The sequence below is a fragment of the Dermacentor andersoni genome, chromosome 10 (genome assembly GCF_023375885.2).
Source record: "Dermacentor andersoni chromosome 10, qqDerAnde1_hic_scaffold, whole genome shotgun sequence".
NCBI lineage: Eukaryota > Metazoa > Arthropoda > Arachnida > Ixodida > Ixodidae > Dermacentor > Dermacentor andersoni.
Window position 1 is genome coordinate 9,832,167 of NC_092823.1, and position 15,978 is coordinate 9,848,144.

General features: G+C 48.8%; 1 protein-coding gene across 7 annotated transcripts in view; it reads left to right on the plus strand.

The window, feature by feature from the left end:
- Window positions 1-15,978, plus strand: part of LOC126519697 (USP6 N-terminal-like protein) — a 242,522-nt gene that overhangs the window by 88,000 nt on the left and 138,544 nt on the right. For all 7 annotated transcript variants that reach the window (XM_072285058.1, XM_050169056.2, XM_055065370.1 and 4 more), the window contains exon 4: window positions 14-56. In XM_072285058.1, coding sequence (XP_072141159.1) covers window positions 14-56 — 43 coding nt within the window. The remainder of the gene's footprint in view (window positions 1-13; window positions 57-15,978) is intronic.

A 15,978-nucleotide genomic window follows, 5' to 3' on the forward strand; every position in this document is an offset into this window, starting at 1 on the left:
TCGTCTGTTGCAGCAATGAGCGGCTGCCTGAGAAGTACACGGTCCACGAGGCAAAGGTGAGCATACCCAGACACCGCATTCAAGAGCACAGTAGCAAGGACTGTACTTTTGTTTAATACAGATCGGGCAATGCTACAAAGCCTAGAGGTCTCTGAGTGCTTGCATTTTCACCATAAAATGGTGTACCACGTATGAAATAAAGAACCAGCATGCGTCACATAATTTGTAACATTGACCCTTTGAGGGTCGAATTATTTTTAAAACAACTTTCCCAGGTGGTCAAATTACTTTATTGTGGATCTTGAATGTACAAAATGTATAAAGTCGGGAATAAATAGTAAAAAATAAATAGGAACAATATTTTGATGTCGGCATCACTCAGAACTGCAAAATGTTCAATAGTATTTCAGAGTGTGGTACTCCCTGAAACACGGGTATACACACAGCGCCTTATCGCAGTCTGCACACCTAAAATGCGTGTCTGTTCTCCTCTTGGAGCGACGAGTTGTGTTGGCGCACACATGACATCTTCTCTGTGTGCAGCTGCCTTGGGCAGAGGTCTGAGGCACCCTCTCGCGTGAGCGTGTTGCCGCAGAGAGCGAGAATACCTCGTGAGTGGTGGTGATAAACAAGCTAAGAGCAGCGCCAATCAAGATAGAAATCAATTTCCGCCGCCCCTGCGAGAGCGTGCCGACAAAGAGAAAAATCGTGTGTGGCACGCTTCCGTTGCGATCACGCGGTGGAACCGAAACCGCGAAAGCGCGTTGCCGCTGAGAGTGAGAATACCTCGCGAGCAGCGGTGATAAACAAGCTAAGAGCAGCACCAATCAAGATAGAAATCAACTTCCACCGCCCTGCAAGAGAGTGCGGACGAAGAGAAAAATGACGTTTCGGGCGCCTCCGTTGCGATCACGCAGCGAAACCGAAACCGAAGGGGTGTTGAAGCAGTCTGCACGACGCGCTGAAGCTAGAAATCAGTTCTGTTTATCTCCCCAAGAAGGTAGCACAAATTTCAAATGCTTCTTGTAAGTCCTAAGAAGTGGCAGCACCTCCCAGTGAGCACGCATCGTCATTATGGCGCAAAATTTCAAACGGAGGGTCGAAACCGTACCCGTACGGCAAAGACCTTGCGGGGCAGAAAACTGTCGCCGTACATGTACGGCAAAAACCTTCAAAGGGTTAAGTGTCATACTTTTGTGTCGCAAAATGTGACGCAATTGTTTTATGGAAGATGTCACAGATCTGAGCCTTTATACTTTTGAAGGGCAAACAGGGTGGCACATTCCTACGACCAGCTGCCACAGTGCAGCCCTTACGTTTGTGACCAAAACGTAGTATTGCGTCCAGCACTGCCAGCACAAAGGTTGCACAAATACAGGAGAGCCCCATTGACCCAGAGCTGTAACACATGGAAAATTTTCGAGATGAGCAGAGTTTCGTGAAATCGCGAATGTGAGAGCCCACTGGCCTCGCATAGGCCACACTTAACCTTTCCAAAATGCCGCCAGTAGTATTCTTGGGCACTGTCCTCCGCATCGGCACTGCACACGTCGGCATATTCGGGCAAGGGACATCCAAAAAGCCGACACCACTACTTTCTGCATCGAAATGAATTCTGGACAATTTACGTTGAAAACCGAAGCTGAACTGTGGAATAGCCCAGTTGTCATACCTTTATGGGATTCCTATAAATGATGCGGCATTTATGCGTCGCTGTCTGCAAGTATAATGCGAGCGTCCTCATCAAACCACAATCTGACTGAAAACACTGTGCTGGCTTCTGGGCACAGCACGTGGGCCGATAGTTCCTGCTCGGAAGTTGCCGGTCGTCTTGCTCAAGGTCGTGATTAATACACTGTGACCACATTGACGCATTGCTGACGGTGTTCTAAATGAGAGGGCTACCGTAAAAACCGGACTATAGGTCGGACCGGAATATAGGTCGATCCCCCAACTAACGAATCCTCAAAATGAAAAAAAAAAAAATATCCTTTTCAATGGCAAAAGTACCGAAAGACATGACACCCTTACCTTGTAACAAATGCGACTCGGGGGGTTGCACAATGGTGACAGTATTTATTTAAATGCTGCTCGCATGTGCACCCGGCCAAGTTTTTAGCGGTTTCGCGCGATCATCGACACGCGTGCTTGTCAACACCTTATTAATGGCGTTGAGCAGCGAAACAAACGAGATACGCGCATGTGTACACATGCCCTTACTTTCGCTATTTCGCCGCTCCGTGCCGTGATGATAAGGTGCTGACAAACACGCGGGTCGATGGTCGCGCGATACTGTTAAAAGTTCGTCGGGTGTACAGTACACAGAAGGGCACGAAGTGCGCAAGCGCTACTCCGAATCAGAGCAACGCCTTTGATCAGAGTCGGATGACGAGTGCTTCTCGCTGCCCAGTCCATAGGCGCGTGCGATCTCTACCGCTTTCAAACGGATGCATTCGGCAGTCACAGGCAGCGATCTTACACGCAGCTCGCGGACGGACTCCGCAACCTTGCCTTCCAGTTCTGCAGTCCACTGCGATCCGGCACGAAATGACGTTTTCTTTTGGTTGCTGCAAGTTGTAATACGTTGCTTTTGCCTCCGCCACTACCGAATGCTCTTTTCGGATACTTCAAGTTCGCGCTGTGCCGCCAGGTTGCCGTGGGCTTCCGCGTACTCAATCGCCTTTTTCTTGAAGGCGACGGTGAATTGACGTCGGCTTCCGCTCCCGCTCATTTTGAAACAAAATGAAAGTGCAGCCTTTAATTAATATAACTTTGCGACAATGGAAACGCAAAATGCCGGTGTCACAGGTGCCACAGCGTCGCCACGCCGCTGATGGCGAAGGCGGCTGTTTACTTTATCCGCCCATTGTTGCAAGACTTCCGTAGTTTTTCCGCCAATGTCCGGTATATAAGTCGAGGGTCGACTTTTCGCGATGGGTCTTTGAAAAAAAGTTCGACCTATATTCCGGTTTTTACGGTACTTCAACTCCCAGCTACTGCACGATACCACAAGAAAGTGGCAGCGAGCAGCGACGGGCAGAAAAAAAAGCAGGAAGTGCTGTGCTCGGCTTGTGAGCTGCCGCTGGGTGGAAAGTGGGTAAATGCAGCGCTGCCTTTTCCCGGGTAGTATATCCAAAGTCGAAATTTTGAAATGTCCAGAGCCCGCTGCAATAATTTTTCAAGAGGTGAAAAATGCACCCTGGCCCGAAAAAACAATTTTAACTTGACCGATATCTCAAGATACAGCCAAACACATTTATATACCGATAGAGGTTTTAACAATATATTGATAATAACAAGAAGAAGCTACTGCATCAACTTTTTGTGTTTTCCATGGTGAAATAACCTGCTTACTACAATGCCCCGATGCCGCATTATCGGTTATAATGATGAAGTCTGGCTGCTGGTGTCCAAGCCAAAAGGCAGTGAAATTTGAAATCCTTGAAAAGCAACAAAAGAAAATGAGAAATTCCAGCCGCTGCCTGATTGCCCACTGCTCCAACAGCCGCCGCTCACTCATTTTCCAGCCTTCTCTGTGCGCCTCTCTCCCGTTACCCTTCCACCCCTGTGAACAAGAATGGGCTGCGCCCATAGCTCTACACCGTGCGACCCTCCGAAACACGAATAAACCGCACGAACTGTGCTCCTCCCAGATTGCTCGCATGTTGCTCGCTGGCTCCTCATTCAGCGCAGTTCTTCAAACAGCTTAATCACTGCACTCGTCTTTGTTGGTTGCGTTGAAATCGTTCCTGGCCATGGGGTTTTTCAGGCTCATTTTACTCGCTGCCAAAACGGAAGATGGCTGATCCACCTGCTGATCATCGGCAATGCATGATGGTGCCGGTGGAAAGAAAGCGCATGGCTATAGATTGGGAAACCAAGTGCTTCTAACTGTTGAGGCAATCGTTGCGAACGTGCTTGTATCGAATTGCGGCGGTGACGACGGCAGCGAGGATGTTGTAGGGCAGGCTGCCTCAACATTGTCCTCGCAGGAGGCGCGGCAGATGATTCAGTCCCTCTGGGGCTTTGTTTTCGCGAGGAACCTTCCACTGCACTACCTATAGCACCTGGATGCCTTGGAGAAGGATGTCAGCGAGCTTTGCAAAAAGCACGAAAGGCTGACGGATATACGTTTTTCTTGTGCAAGCCAGTGAGAAGTACGGGGCAAGATGCTTGTGGCGATCATGCCTCAGCGTTTCTTCTGGATTTCTCAAGCCGACATCCTGCTGCGGCAGCCCTCTTGCATACTTTAAAAGGCCCCTTTTGGAGCCGCCAAAGCGATGGCTCGATGATGCTCGCATATCACTTGCCATCCGCGACCCCTCTTTCAGTTCCTATAGCAGTACCATTTTTTAACGCCGACAGCCTCAGCTTGTTAGACACTATCAAAGCGCCTAGGAAGCAATTAAACAAGTGAACACAATCAGCAGCCAGATGGAGGAAGGTGATGAGGAAGAGCACTGGCGTCCCCGCCATTACATATAGTGTTCTCACATCTGCTCTGCCATCCTCCTATTTTGCTTTTTTCATGCAACCCGGTTATAACAATTACCGTATTTACTTGCGTAATGATTGCACTCGCGTAATGATCGCACCCCTGAATTTTGTCATCAAAATGTTTTTTTTTCTTTCCTGTGTAATGATCACACTTCGAACTTGTCGCAGCGATATGTCGTGGGCCAAGTCTAGCTAACGATAATCGTGCTTACAAGCTGTCGAATGCTAAGTGAATGATTCTTGAAGACATACCAAGTGGTCTGCACGCACCAAACATTCTTAAGCAGATGGTCCATTTCATTCCTTTCATCACTTTCTGCACTTCCATGAAAAAAAAGCTACAACCAAACTTGCCTTGGTTTTCTTATTTGTAGGCTTCATAATGGTTTTGGTCAACAACAAAAAAAGGCACCTTTTGATTCTTCTCGTCTGCACTCGTGGGCACGCAACAAATCACGAGCGACAGCGATAATGGCCACGTTTACACTGATACGTTAGCACTGTACCCTGTTCATAAGCAGACACTTGCAACATAGCCAAGATATTCGCCTACCCTTAGCAGGAACGTGCTGTAGGATAGTAGTGAAGACAAATGCCGCAGTTTCCGCTGCATGCCTGCCGTGTGTTTCCATGTCACTGGCAGCTAAGCGCGCCCACCTCTGTTTCTGTCCCCTCAAAGTGGACGTCGCTATGTTATAGTCGTAAACTTGCCGATATTTACGATATTATTCATTACTGATATGGAAGAAACAGTTTTAATGCACGTAATGTACTCAAGAGAAGAAAAAAAATCTCATTTGGCGCTTTCAGCTTGCTCTGCTGGCTGCCCTTTTTGTTTTGGTGTCCCACACTGTTCAGTGGCAGCCGCCTGCTTGTAGACGTGTTGTCATCCCGCAGCAAATGCGGAACAAAAAAATTTTTTCTTTTCGTGGGAAATTTAACCCACGTAATGATCGCACCCCTGAATTTGCGTCAGTTTTTCTTTACAAAACAGTGCTATCATTGTGCGAGTAAATACGGTGTCGACTATAACAATGGAATTTTTGTGGCACTTGAATGTTGTTAAAAGTGGGTTCGACTGTATCAGAGTTCCATTAACGTGGGATTACTGTAATGCTCGATTTCATGTAACCTTAGATGCACAAGTTGTAGCTGTAATATTGTTACGTGAACAAAGGATTAAGACTGGAGACTATTTACGAAGTGTACTTGCAAAAGGTAACTGCAGCGCTGGCCAGTTCAGCCGACAGCTTGAGAGCCAGAGAGTGTTCGTCGTCTTCGTCGGGACGCCCACGTGCATCGGCCACAAAAAACACGCAATATGCACTTATCATAACCCCCGGCGGCAGAAGCACCGTCCCGAGGCGTCTAAATGTTGGTGATAACACGAGAGTAATAAGGCTTGAGGCATGCGACATGCACAACGTCAGTGGAATTTGGGGCAGATGAGGCACTGGTACTGACTGAAGCAATTCCATAGGTAACTGGAGTCATGGCCCGCAGCACGCGATATGGGCCTGTGTACCGAGACAGGAGTTATTCTGACGGGCAAACGTGATGAGTCGGGGACCGCAGGAGTACCAGAGATCCAGGCAAAAAGTGGACATCTCTGTGTTGGCCATCGTACAAGCGGCGTTGCTTCTCTTGCGAGGTCAGGAGGCGAGCGCAGGCAATTTCTCGTGCTTGGGCTGCCCTGGTGATGGCGTCAAACGCAAACTCGCTGGTCTCAACGTGTGTTCTTGGCCGAACAGCAGAAAGAACGGGGAATAACCGGCAGTGTTGTGACGCAAACAATTACACGCAAAAGTGATGTAAGGTAAGGCAAGGTCCGAATCGGTATGGTCGGACAAGACATACTTTGCAAGCATGTCTGTTAGGGTGCAATTCAGATGCTCAGTGAGACAATTAGTGTGTGGATGCTAAGATGTAGTCAGCTTGTGCTTGGTTGAGCAGGACTGCAGGATGTCGGCGATGACTGTAGAAAGAAATGTCCGACCCCGGTCAGTGAGCAGTTGGTGTGGAGCACCGTGCTGCAGAATCACCTCGCGTAAAAGAAAGTCGGCGAAATCTGCAACGCAGCTTGTTGGAAGCGCTCTGGCGATGGCATAGCGTGTGGCGTAGTCTGTCGCCAGAGCGACCCACTTTTTGCCAGACCTGGATAGCAGGATAGGGCCAACTAAGTTCAAGCCAATGCGAAAGAATATCGATCGGTTGAAGGCACCTGGCAGGGAGCGTTGATGGTGTTTTTCAGTGCTGGCATTTTTTGCACGCCGCCACATATTTCCGGACGGAGCAGGCAAGGCTTGGCCAAAAGAAGCATCGGCGGATCCGGTCGTAGGTGCGGGAGACGCCAAGATGACCTGCCATTGGTAAACCATGAAGTTCTTGGAGAACAGCTGACCGCAGGTGCTTAGGAATGACGAGGATAGGGAAGGACCGTCGGGGCGTACATTGTGCCGGTATAATACACCATCCCTGAGAACAAACAGGTGAAGGGATGAATCAGAAGGCGAAGATTCCAAGCGATCAATGATGGCGCGCAACGTGGCATCACGGCGTTGCTCGTCGGCAACGTGTAGCAGCTGAGAAACGGAGAAAACGCAAGCGTCGGCATCGGGGTCAGGGTCGGTGGGTGGTTCGTCCAATGGATAGTGTGATAAACAGTCTGCGTCTTGATGTAATCAGCCCAACTTATACAAATACAATACTGCATAGGAATATTCTTGCAGCCGCAGAGCCCAGCGACCAAGCTGATCCTTGAGTGAGGAAAGCCAGCAGAGCGCATGGTGGTCCGTGACTCCAGTTACCTACGAAATTCAGTCTTCTACTGAATCGTACGTCTCGTACATAGAAGACGTGCTCGCTCTTTGCTGGAAAGTCGACGAGAAAATGGCCAAGGTTGACAAAAGTCACAGCAATATTGTGACTTAGTAGTGATGGTAAAGAAAGCAGCAGAACTGGGTATGACAAAACTAGCGTTTCATTGGGCAAACCTGTGCCCTCAAAAGCAGGCTATGCTCAAAGAACGGCGACAGCGGCTAACACAGTCGGTGACTGCTGAAAATCTGATCAGCGGGTCAAGCGCGTCAGCTTTTATACATCAGTCATCGATGGCTCCAGAGTAATTGCTGGGACCCATGTGTCTTCAAAAAAGTTCTACACCATTTGTGTCGTGCGATGAAATCAGATTACACAAGGTTCGGTGACAACAGACAGCGGATAGAAACATCGATAACTTTTGAGAAACTTCCCGATACATGCAGGCATGTCCTGCGCTGTGTGATAACATTTGTTAGGCGGTGAAACGTGGTCACCCGATAAAGATAAACAGGTAAACGTGTCAGTACCCCCCTCTTAAAAACCATCGTCCCAATGCTACAAACATAAGAGAGCGAAACACAATATGACACTTATTAAACAAAAGTAACAAAACAACGAAAAGAAACAGTCTGAAGTAACACAGTCCAAAAAAAGAAAGTTCAAAGGTCAGCTACGCAAAGCCCCAAGGTTCATTAGCGCTGGTAGAATGGCTTAAATCGCACAATGTGGACTATTTCAGGTCGTGAGCGGCGCCGCTGTGATAGTGAAATGCCATCTGGCATGACCTCATAGTCGAGTGCGCCAATTCATCGGATGATCTTGTAGGGTTCGAAATAGCGGCGTAAAAGCTTCTCGCTAATTCCTTGTCGGCGTATTGGGGTCCGAACCCAAACGCAGTCGCCGGGCTGGTACTCGACGTAGCGTCATCGAAGGTCGTAGTGTTGGCTGTCGGTCCTCTGCTGATTCTTGATCCACAGACGGGCGAGCTGTCAGGCTTCTATGGTGTTCTGGAAATAGGTGGCAACGTCAGGATTCAATTCGTCGGTGCCGTGCAGCAGCATGGCGTCGAGAGTCGTCGTCGGGTTCCTGCCGTAAACCAGCTTGAACAGTGGGACCTATATTGTTTCTTACACCGCTGTGTTATAAGCGAATGTTACGTACGGCAGGATAGGATCCCAGGTCTTGTATTCGACGTTGACGTATGTTGCTAGCACGTTGGCGAGGGTCTTATTCAGGTGCTCCGTAAGACCATTCATCTGGAGGTGGTAGGCAGTTGTCCTCCTGTAGCTTGTCTGGCTTTATTGCAGAATGGCTTGAGTGAGCTCCGCTGTAAAGCCGCTCCTCTGTCGGTGATGAGGACTTCTGGGGCGCCATGTCGCAGCAGGATGTTCGTGATGAAGAATTTCGCCACTTTGGCTGCACTGCCTTTTGGCAGAGCTTTCGTTTCAGCGAAGTGGGTGAGGTAGCCACGATGATCCACTTATTTCCAGATGTTGACATCGGAAAGGTCCCAACAAGTCCATCCTGATCTGCTGAAAAGGTCGGCAAAAAGGCTCGATCGGCTGTAGTAATCCAGTTGGCCTTTTCAGTGGTGTCTTGCGTCGCTGACAGTCTTGGCATGTCTTGACGTAACAGGCGACATCACCGGTCAGGTGCGGCCAGTAATACTTTTCCGGTATCCTGGATAGTGTCCGAGAGAATCCAAGGTCCCTAGCAGTCGGATCGTCGTATAGAGCTTGTGGTACTTCTGGACGCAGCGTTGAGGGAACAACAAGAAGGTAGTTGACGCAGACTGGTGGGAAGTTCTTCTTTACAAGTAGGTTGTTTTGAAGCGAGAACAAAGACAATCCTCACTTAAACGCCCTAGGCACAACATCGGTGTTCTCTTCCAAATGCTCGATGAGGCTTTTTAGCTCCGGTTCTGCTCATTACTGTTCAGCGAAGTCTTCCGCACTTATTATTTCACTGAAGGCTTTGTCATCTTGCGGCAGCGGGTCAATAGGGCCGTGTGATAGGCAGTCCGCATCAGAGTGTTTTTGTCCGGACTTGTAGATTACAGTGATGTCATACTCTTGCAGTCTGAGGCTTCACTGCACCAGCCATCCTGAAGGGTCCTTTAAGTTAGCCAGCCAACACAACGCATGATGGTCGCTGATGACTTTGAATGGCCTGCTATATAGGTAAGAGCGGAATTCTGTTGTAGCCCAAATTATGGCGAGGCATTCCTTTTCGGTCCTAGAATAATTGCCTTTCGCTTTTGACAGCAACCCGCTAGCGTAAGCTATCACCCGTTCAAGTTGGTCTTTCCTCTGGGCTAGGACGGCACCGAGGCCTAGTCTACTGGCGGCAGTGGGGATCTATCCCCTGCATTGGCGTCCTCGTCGCAAGTACACAAGTACCAGTAGCGACTGCATGCGTCGTTTAGGTTCTTGAAATGTGTTCTTGAACTCGACATCACATTTAGTTAGCTGTGTCAGCGGCTCAGTGATGCGTGAAAAGTTCTTGACAAAGCGCCTGTAGTAGGCACACATGCCAAGGATTCTACGCACTGCCTTCTTCTAGATGGGCTGCGGGAACTTTGTGATGGCAGCTGTCTTCTGCAGGTTGGGGCGGACCTCAGACTTGCTGATGACGTGGCCCAGGAACAGCAGCTCATCATAAGGGAAGCGGCACTTTTGCGGCTTCAGAGTGAGCCCTGATGACTTGATGGCCTCTAGTACTGTCGTAAGCCACCTAAGGTGATCGTAGAAATTCCCGGTGAAGACAACAACGTCCTCCAAGTAGACAAGACAGGTCTGCCACTTCAACCCAGATAAAACTGTGTCCATCACGCGCTGGAACGTTGCAGGCGCTGAGCACAGACCGAATGGCATGACCTTGAACTCGTATAGGTCGTCGGCAGTGATGAAGGTAGTTTTTGCGATCTCTCGCGTTGGCTTCTATTTGCCAGTAGCCAGACTTGAGATCCATCGACGACAATTACTTAGCGTTGCAGAGCCAATCCAGTGCGTCGTCTATCCTTGGGAGGAGGTATACATTCTTCTTTGACATCTTGTTAAGTCGACGATCACCGACGCACTAACGTAGGATTCCGTCCTTTTTCTTTACCAGGGCAGCTGGAGATGCCCACGGGCTTTTCGATGGCTGGATGATGTCATCGCGCAGTATTTCGTTGACTTGCCTTATAGCTTCACATTCTCATGTCGAAACTCTGGAAGGGCTCTGGCGGAGTGGTCGAGGGCACTTTTCAGTTATTATGCGATGCTTTGCAACTGTTGTTTGTCGAGTCCTCGATGACATTGAAAAGCAGTCTTTGTATCATTGGAGCAGACTTCTGGGCTGTTGCTGCTTAATTATGGGGAGACTTGGATTTATGTTGAAATCTGGTTCGGGAACTGCGGTCGTCAGGGTAGATGCAGCAGAATCCAAGAGGACAAACGCATTGCTGGTTTCCAGAATTTCCTCGATGTATGCAATCGTCGTGCCCTTGTTGATGTGCTTGAACTCCTGGCTGAAGTTTGTCAGCAACACTTTCGTTTTTCCTTCGTCCAATCGAGCAATTCCTTTTGTGACGCAAATTTCACGGTTGAGTAGTAGACATTAATTACCCTCGATAATGCCTTCTACGTTAGCAGGTGTTTTGGTGCCAACGAAAACGACAATGCTCGAGCGGGGCGGTATGCTGACTTAATCTTCGAGCACACTCAAGGCATGGTGACTTTGACAGCTCTCCATCGGTATCACTTGATCTTCCAACAGCGTTATTCACTTCAACTTCAGGTCGATGATGGTGCCGTGTTTGCTCTGGAAATCCATGCTAAAAGTGACTTTTCGGGAACACTGTTAGAGGATAATGAAGGTGGCAGGGTAGGTCCGGTCTTGAATTGTAATTCTTGCGGTGCAGATTCCAATCGGCGTTATTAAGTGTCCTTCAGCTGTCTAGATTTGAGGGCCTTCCCATGCATTTTTAACTTTCTTCAACTTGGTGGCAAGGGGTCCACTCATTACGGAGTAGTCAGCTCCTGTGTCCACTAAGGCGGTGACTGCATGGCCACAGAGAAGTACATCGAGGTTGGTGGTTCTTTGTCTTGCATTGCAGTTAAGTCTTGGCGTCGGATCACAGCTGCATCGTGTTAACGTGTGGCTGAAACATTGCGTCGTCAGGTCATGTTTTCCCGGCGTATTCTTTGTTTCTAGGCTTCGTCGGGATGGCGGCGTCTTATTGGTACATTGTCGAGATCATCTGTTCGGCGTCTTCGGCAGCGGCGGAAGATCTTCAGTTCGACGAACGGCAACTGCATGTCAGTCTGTTGCTGCCTTTAGTTTTCCAGATATGAGCTCACAGACCAGCCCCGGGCTGGGCCAGTGTATGGTCGGCGTTGCGGCGACAGGTACCATTGCCTGGTGACATTGAATGAGACAGTCGTCGAGCACACCACTGAGTAGTGGAGAGGTAGTCAGCTATATCGCAAGGTCGTTCACCAAGCTGTGGTTGCGGTGCGTTAACAGCGAGCCCTCGCAGTCGCTAGACGTGACCTCATCGGTAGAAGTTACTCGCTTCTCCGCAGTGGCAGAGCGGGCAGTGGTCAGGAGCGCACCAGACGTCTGCCTCCCTTGGGTAGTTTCGCTGGATGAAGGGTGGGTGAGCTGGCGGAGGCGGCGGTGAATGGCGGAACTGCGTCATTACAGCGCCCTGGTACAGGCGCGTAGGGTTAATTTGACGGTGGGCGACAATGGCGTAGGTCATCGCTTCAGGCTGGGCCTGTGGCGATTCCGGCTGCACTTTGGGATGTTCCAGTGACCGCTGGATTTCTCCTCTCACAACGTCAGCGATCGAGGCAACCTGAGCCTTGGATCTTGGGAACGTGAGGAAGCAAATTTTCTTCTCAGGCATATCCGGGTCGGCATGGCAGAACAAGCACGTCATCTCCTCGGTGAAGATTGCAATGTTCTCTTTGGGTAGTTGTACTCTAGTTTCTAGCAGAGCTTCGGCCTTTTCTTTACGCATGACGCTCGTAAATGTTCGCATGAAGCCGCTTCGGAACAGGTCCCATGTTGCCAAGGTTGACTCCCGGTTCTCGAACCGCATTCTGGCGGAGTCTTCTAAGGCGAAATATACTTGCCGCAGCTTGTCGTCGGAGTGCCAGTTGTTGAAAGTCGCAATTCGTTGATATGTCTTGAGCCAGGTTTCTGAGGCTTCCAACAATCCATGGAGTGTTGGTGGGTCCCGAGGTTGTTGCAGCAGAATGGGGGGACGCTGGGGCAGCCATTGGGGTTTCTGACCTGGGCTTGATTCCTCTGGTCTTCTCAGGAAGTGGTCCATATTCCGCTCACAGTCCTGCCTGCGGCTTGCTCGCTGGTCCTTGGTGATGTTGTGGTTGTCTTCGGGTTTCGGGCTTGGATTGCAGCCTTGCGGAGGCATTCGGTACATGAACGTAAAGCACCTCCACCAGATCTCGCGTAGTAGTGATGGTAAAGAAAGCAGCAAAACTGGGTATGACGAAACTAACATTTTATTGGGCGAACCTGTGCCCTCAAAAACAAGCTACGCTCAAAGAATGGTGACAGTGGTGAACACAGTTGGCGACCGTCGAAAATCTGATCAGTGGGTCAAGCGTGTCGGCTTTTATACATCAGTCATCGAAGGCTCCAGAGTAATCGCTGGGACCCATGTGTCTTCAAGAAAGTTCTACACCATTCGCGTCACACGATGAAATTAGATGACGCAAGGTTCGGTGACAACAGACAGCGGATAGAATTCTCGATAACTTTCGAGAAACTTCCGATTCATGCAAGTGGGTGCTGCGCTGTGCAATAACATTTGTTAGGCGGTGAAATGCGGTCACCCGTTAAACAAGTACACGTGTCAATATGTACAGTAGTTATTCTGCAGAAAGCATTGCAGGTCAAAAGCAAACTGCCGGTGGAGGCTGCCCAAGCCCCACCGGTTTGGCGTGCATTGGCATCTCATGCTGCAATGGTTCGTGTAACACTTTGCTTTATGTAGATGCGCACTGCAGTCGATGTCTGTCAAATTTGTTTAGTTACTTGTGATCATAGGTTCTCCCAGTTAGTAAGTTTCTTTTTGCATTGTTTTCTAAAACATATATACGGGGTTCTTCTGTGATACTGTTATGCGCCGCAAAAACAGCTGAAATTTTATTAGACCGGACACTGCACGCTCTTCATATCAAGGGAGCCCCACTCCCAGCCACTAGCCAAAGGTACAATGTGGATGAGGCGTACATCAGTGACCGGACTGTTGCTGCAAAGATTTGAGCTTCGTTGTATGCAGTTAACTTTCTGCAGGTTATGCACGTGCGGATTTGCTGTTGTAACGGGGGGTGGGGGTATACGCAGAAAAATACGGCACTTCAATTTCATCTGCTTGTTCTCGCATTGTGCAGTTCCGTGTGCTGGAAATGAAACTAGTGTGGCACACTTACATTCATCATCAGCCTGGTTACGCCCACTGCAGGGCAAAGGCCTCCCCCATACTTCTCCAACTACCCCGGTCATGTACTAATTGTGGCCATGTTGTCCCTGCAAACTTCTTAATCTCATCAGCCCACCTAACTCTGCCACCCCCTGCTACGCTTCCCTTCCCTTGGAATCCATTCCGTAACCCTTAATGACCATCGGTTATCTTCCCTCCTCATTACATGTCCTGCCCATGCCCATTTCTTTTTCTTGACTTCAACTAAGATGTCATTCACTCGTGTTTGTTCCCTCACCCAATCTGCTCTTTTCTTATCTCTTAATGTTACACCCATCATTCTTCTTTTCATAGCTTGTTGTGTCGTCCTCAATTTAAGTAGAACCCTTTTCGTAAGCCTCCAGGTTTCTGCCCCGTATGTGAGTACTGGTAAGACACAACTGTTATGCACATGTCTCTTGAGGGATAATGGCAACCTGCTGTTCATGATCTGAGAATGCCTGCCTAACGCACCCCAGTCCATTCTTATTCTTCTTATTATTTCAGTCTCATGATCTGGATCTGCAGTCACTACCTGCCCTAAGTAGATAACAATATATGAGTGCAAAGGGAATCCCATTGTTATAACCAGTAATTATCATAACTGGGTTGCACCAGAAAAGCACAGGGGACAAACATTCAAACATTTTAATAGGCACAAGTACAGTTGAACCCACTTGTAGCATTACTGGTTCTAGCAATACTTGGACAGAACAATTAGCAGCTGCTCCACTATGAACTTTTGTGCATTATTTGGTAAAATAAACTGCTTTGATTCACTCTAATTGTCTACCATCCCAACAACGAAAAAATTATTGTGATAAGATAAGTAGAAGCAGAGTATCACTGCTCTAAAACTGTGGCTTCATCAGAAATGCTGTTTTGAGATAACAAGAAAAGGCATTTCACAGCACATGCATGGAGATTTGGCAAAGGCTAAATATTAGACCATGGATGATACAGGGGTCCAATCAAGCAAAAGTACATGCTCTGCACCAACGAGGAGCAGATGAATGTGAAAAGATATTTTAGCCGATTTTCGGCTCCAAAGACCAATGTCTCGCTTAAGATTGAGTCGACTAGCCCACGAACGAGTTCTGATCACTTGTACGGCATGCTTTATTTGCTTGTTTTAGGCAGAAAGACAAGTTGTTAAAGTACAAGTGCACTTGTGCGTGAGCATGCAACAGCTACAGCGGGTCCAGCTGTGCTCTTGTTTTTTATATGCTTGGCAAGCGCACTTTCTTGGTTGGGCACACACTGCAGGGGCCCTATAACGTAAAACTATTCCAATATGTTTCTATTCCAATCTCCTGACGTCAAATTTGCGTAACCACCGACGCAAGCACCGGGCGGTCACCCGCAGGGTTGTCTGAACAGACCAATCAAACGCTCTCCTTGTTCATAGGAGGTCACTTTTGTTTGCTTGAAAAACGAATAACACTGCCTACACTGAGCGGCTTGTCGTATCTAATTGGCTGACAAGAGGCGAGGAGAACGCTCAAGTGGAGAGGGATTCACTGGGGCAGAGCCAGTGCACTGAAAATCGATAACCGGATGAAGAGGGTGGTGCCGGCGTCTGCGATTGGTCGGCTTTGCCTTACTTAGCTTGTGGCGGCTGGTCGAAAATCACGGCGGCATGCAACGGAAGCTTAAGAATGACGCTAAAACGGACCCTCAGCAAAGAAGAGTTGGCAGGATTAGGTGGTAAACGTGCCGAAAGGGCTCGAAAACGTTACACGGCCACGCAAGAAGGTTCATTATACGCAAATACACCCATTCTCTCCGGCAGGTGCGAGTATCCAGCGTCTCAGCGATCGGCGGCAGCCATCTTTTATTCCTTTCGGAATGGGGCAGCCTGCGGCTATTGCGAAGAAAATTCAGTTTTGTTTGGCATATTAATGCATCTTTATCGCGTACACGTCACTTTGACGCGATGAGTTCGTGCGGTTTTGTGAAGTCGCGTGACAGGCAGGTGAAGTGGGTGCAGCCCGAAAACTTTTTACCAATAACCAAGGGCGAATGGAGAAAAGGGGTCGAATCACAAATAACTGTTTTTCTTTTTTCCGTTAAACCATGCATAATCAGTGCGTACACATCATAAGATGGGCAGGTATCGCGGTTTTCGTGACGTCGCGTGACAGACAGGTGAAGTGGGCGTGGGCATAAAAAGTTTTTGACCAATC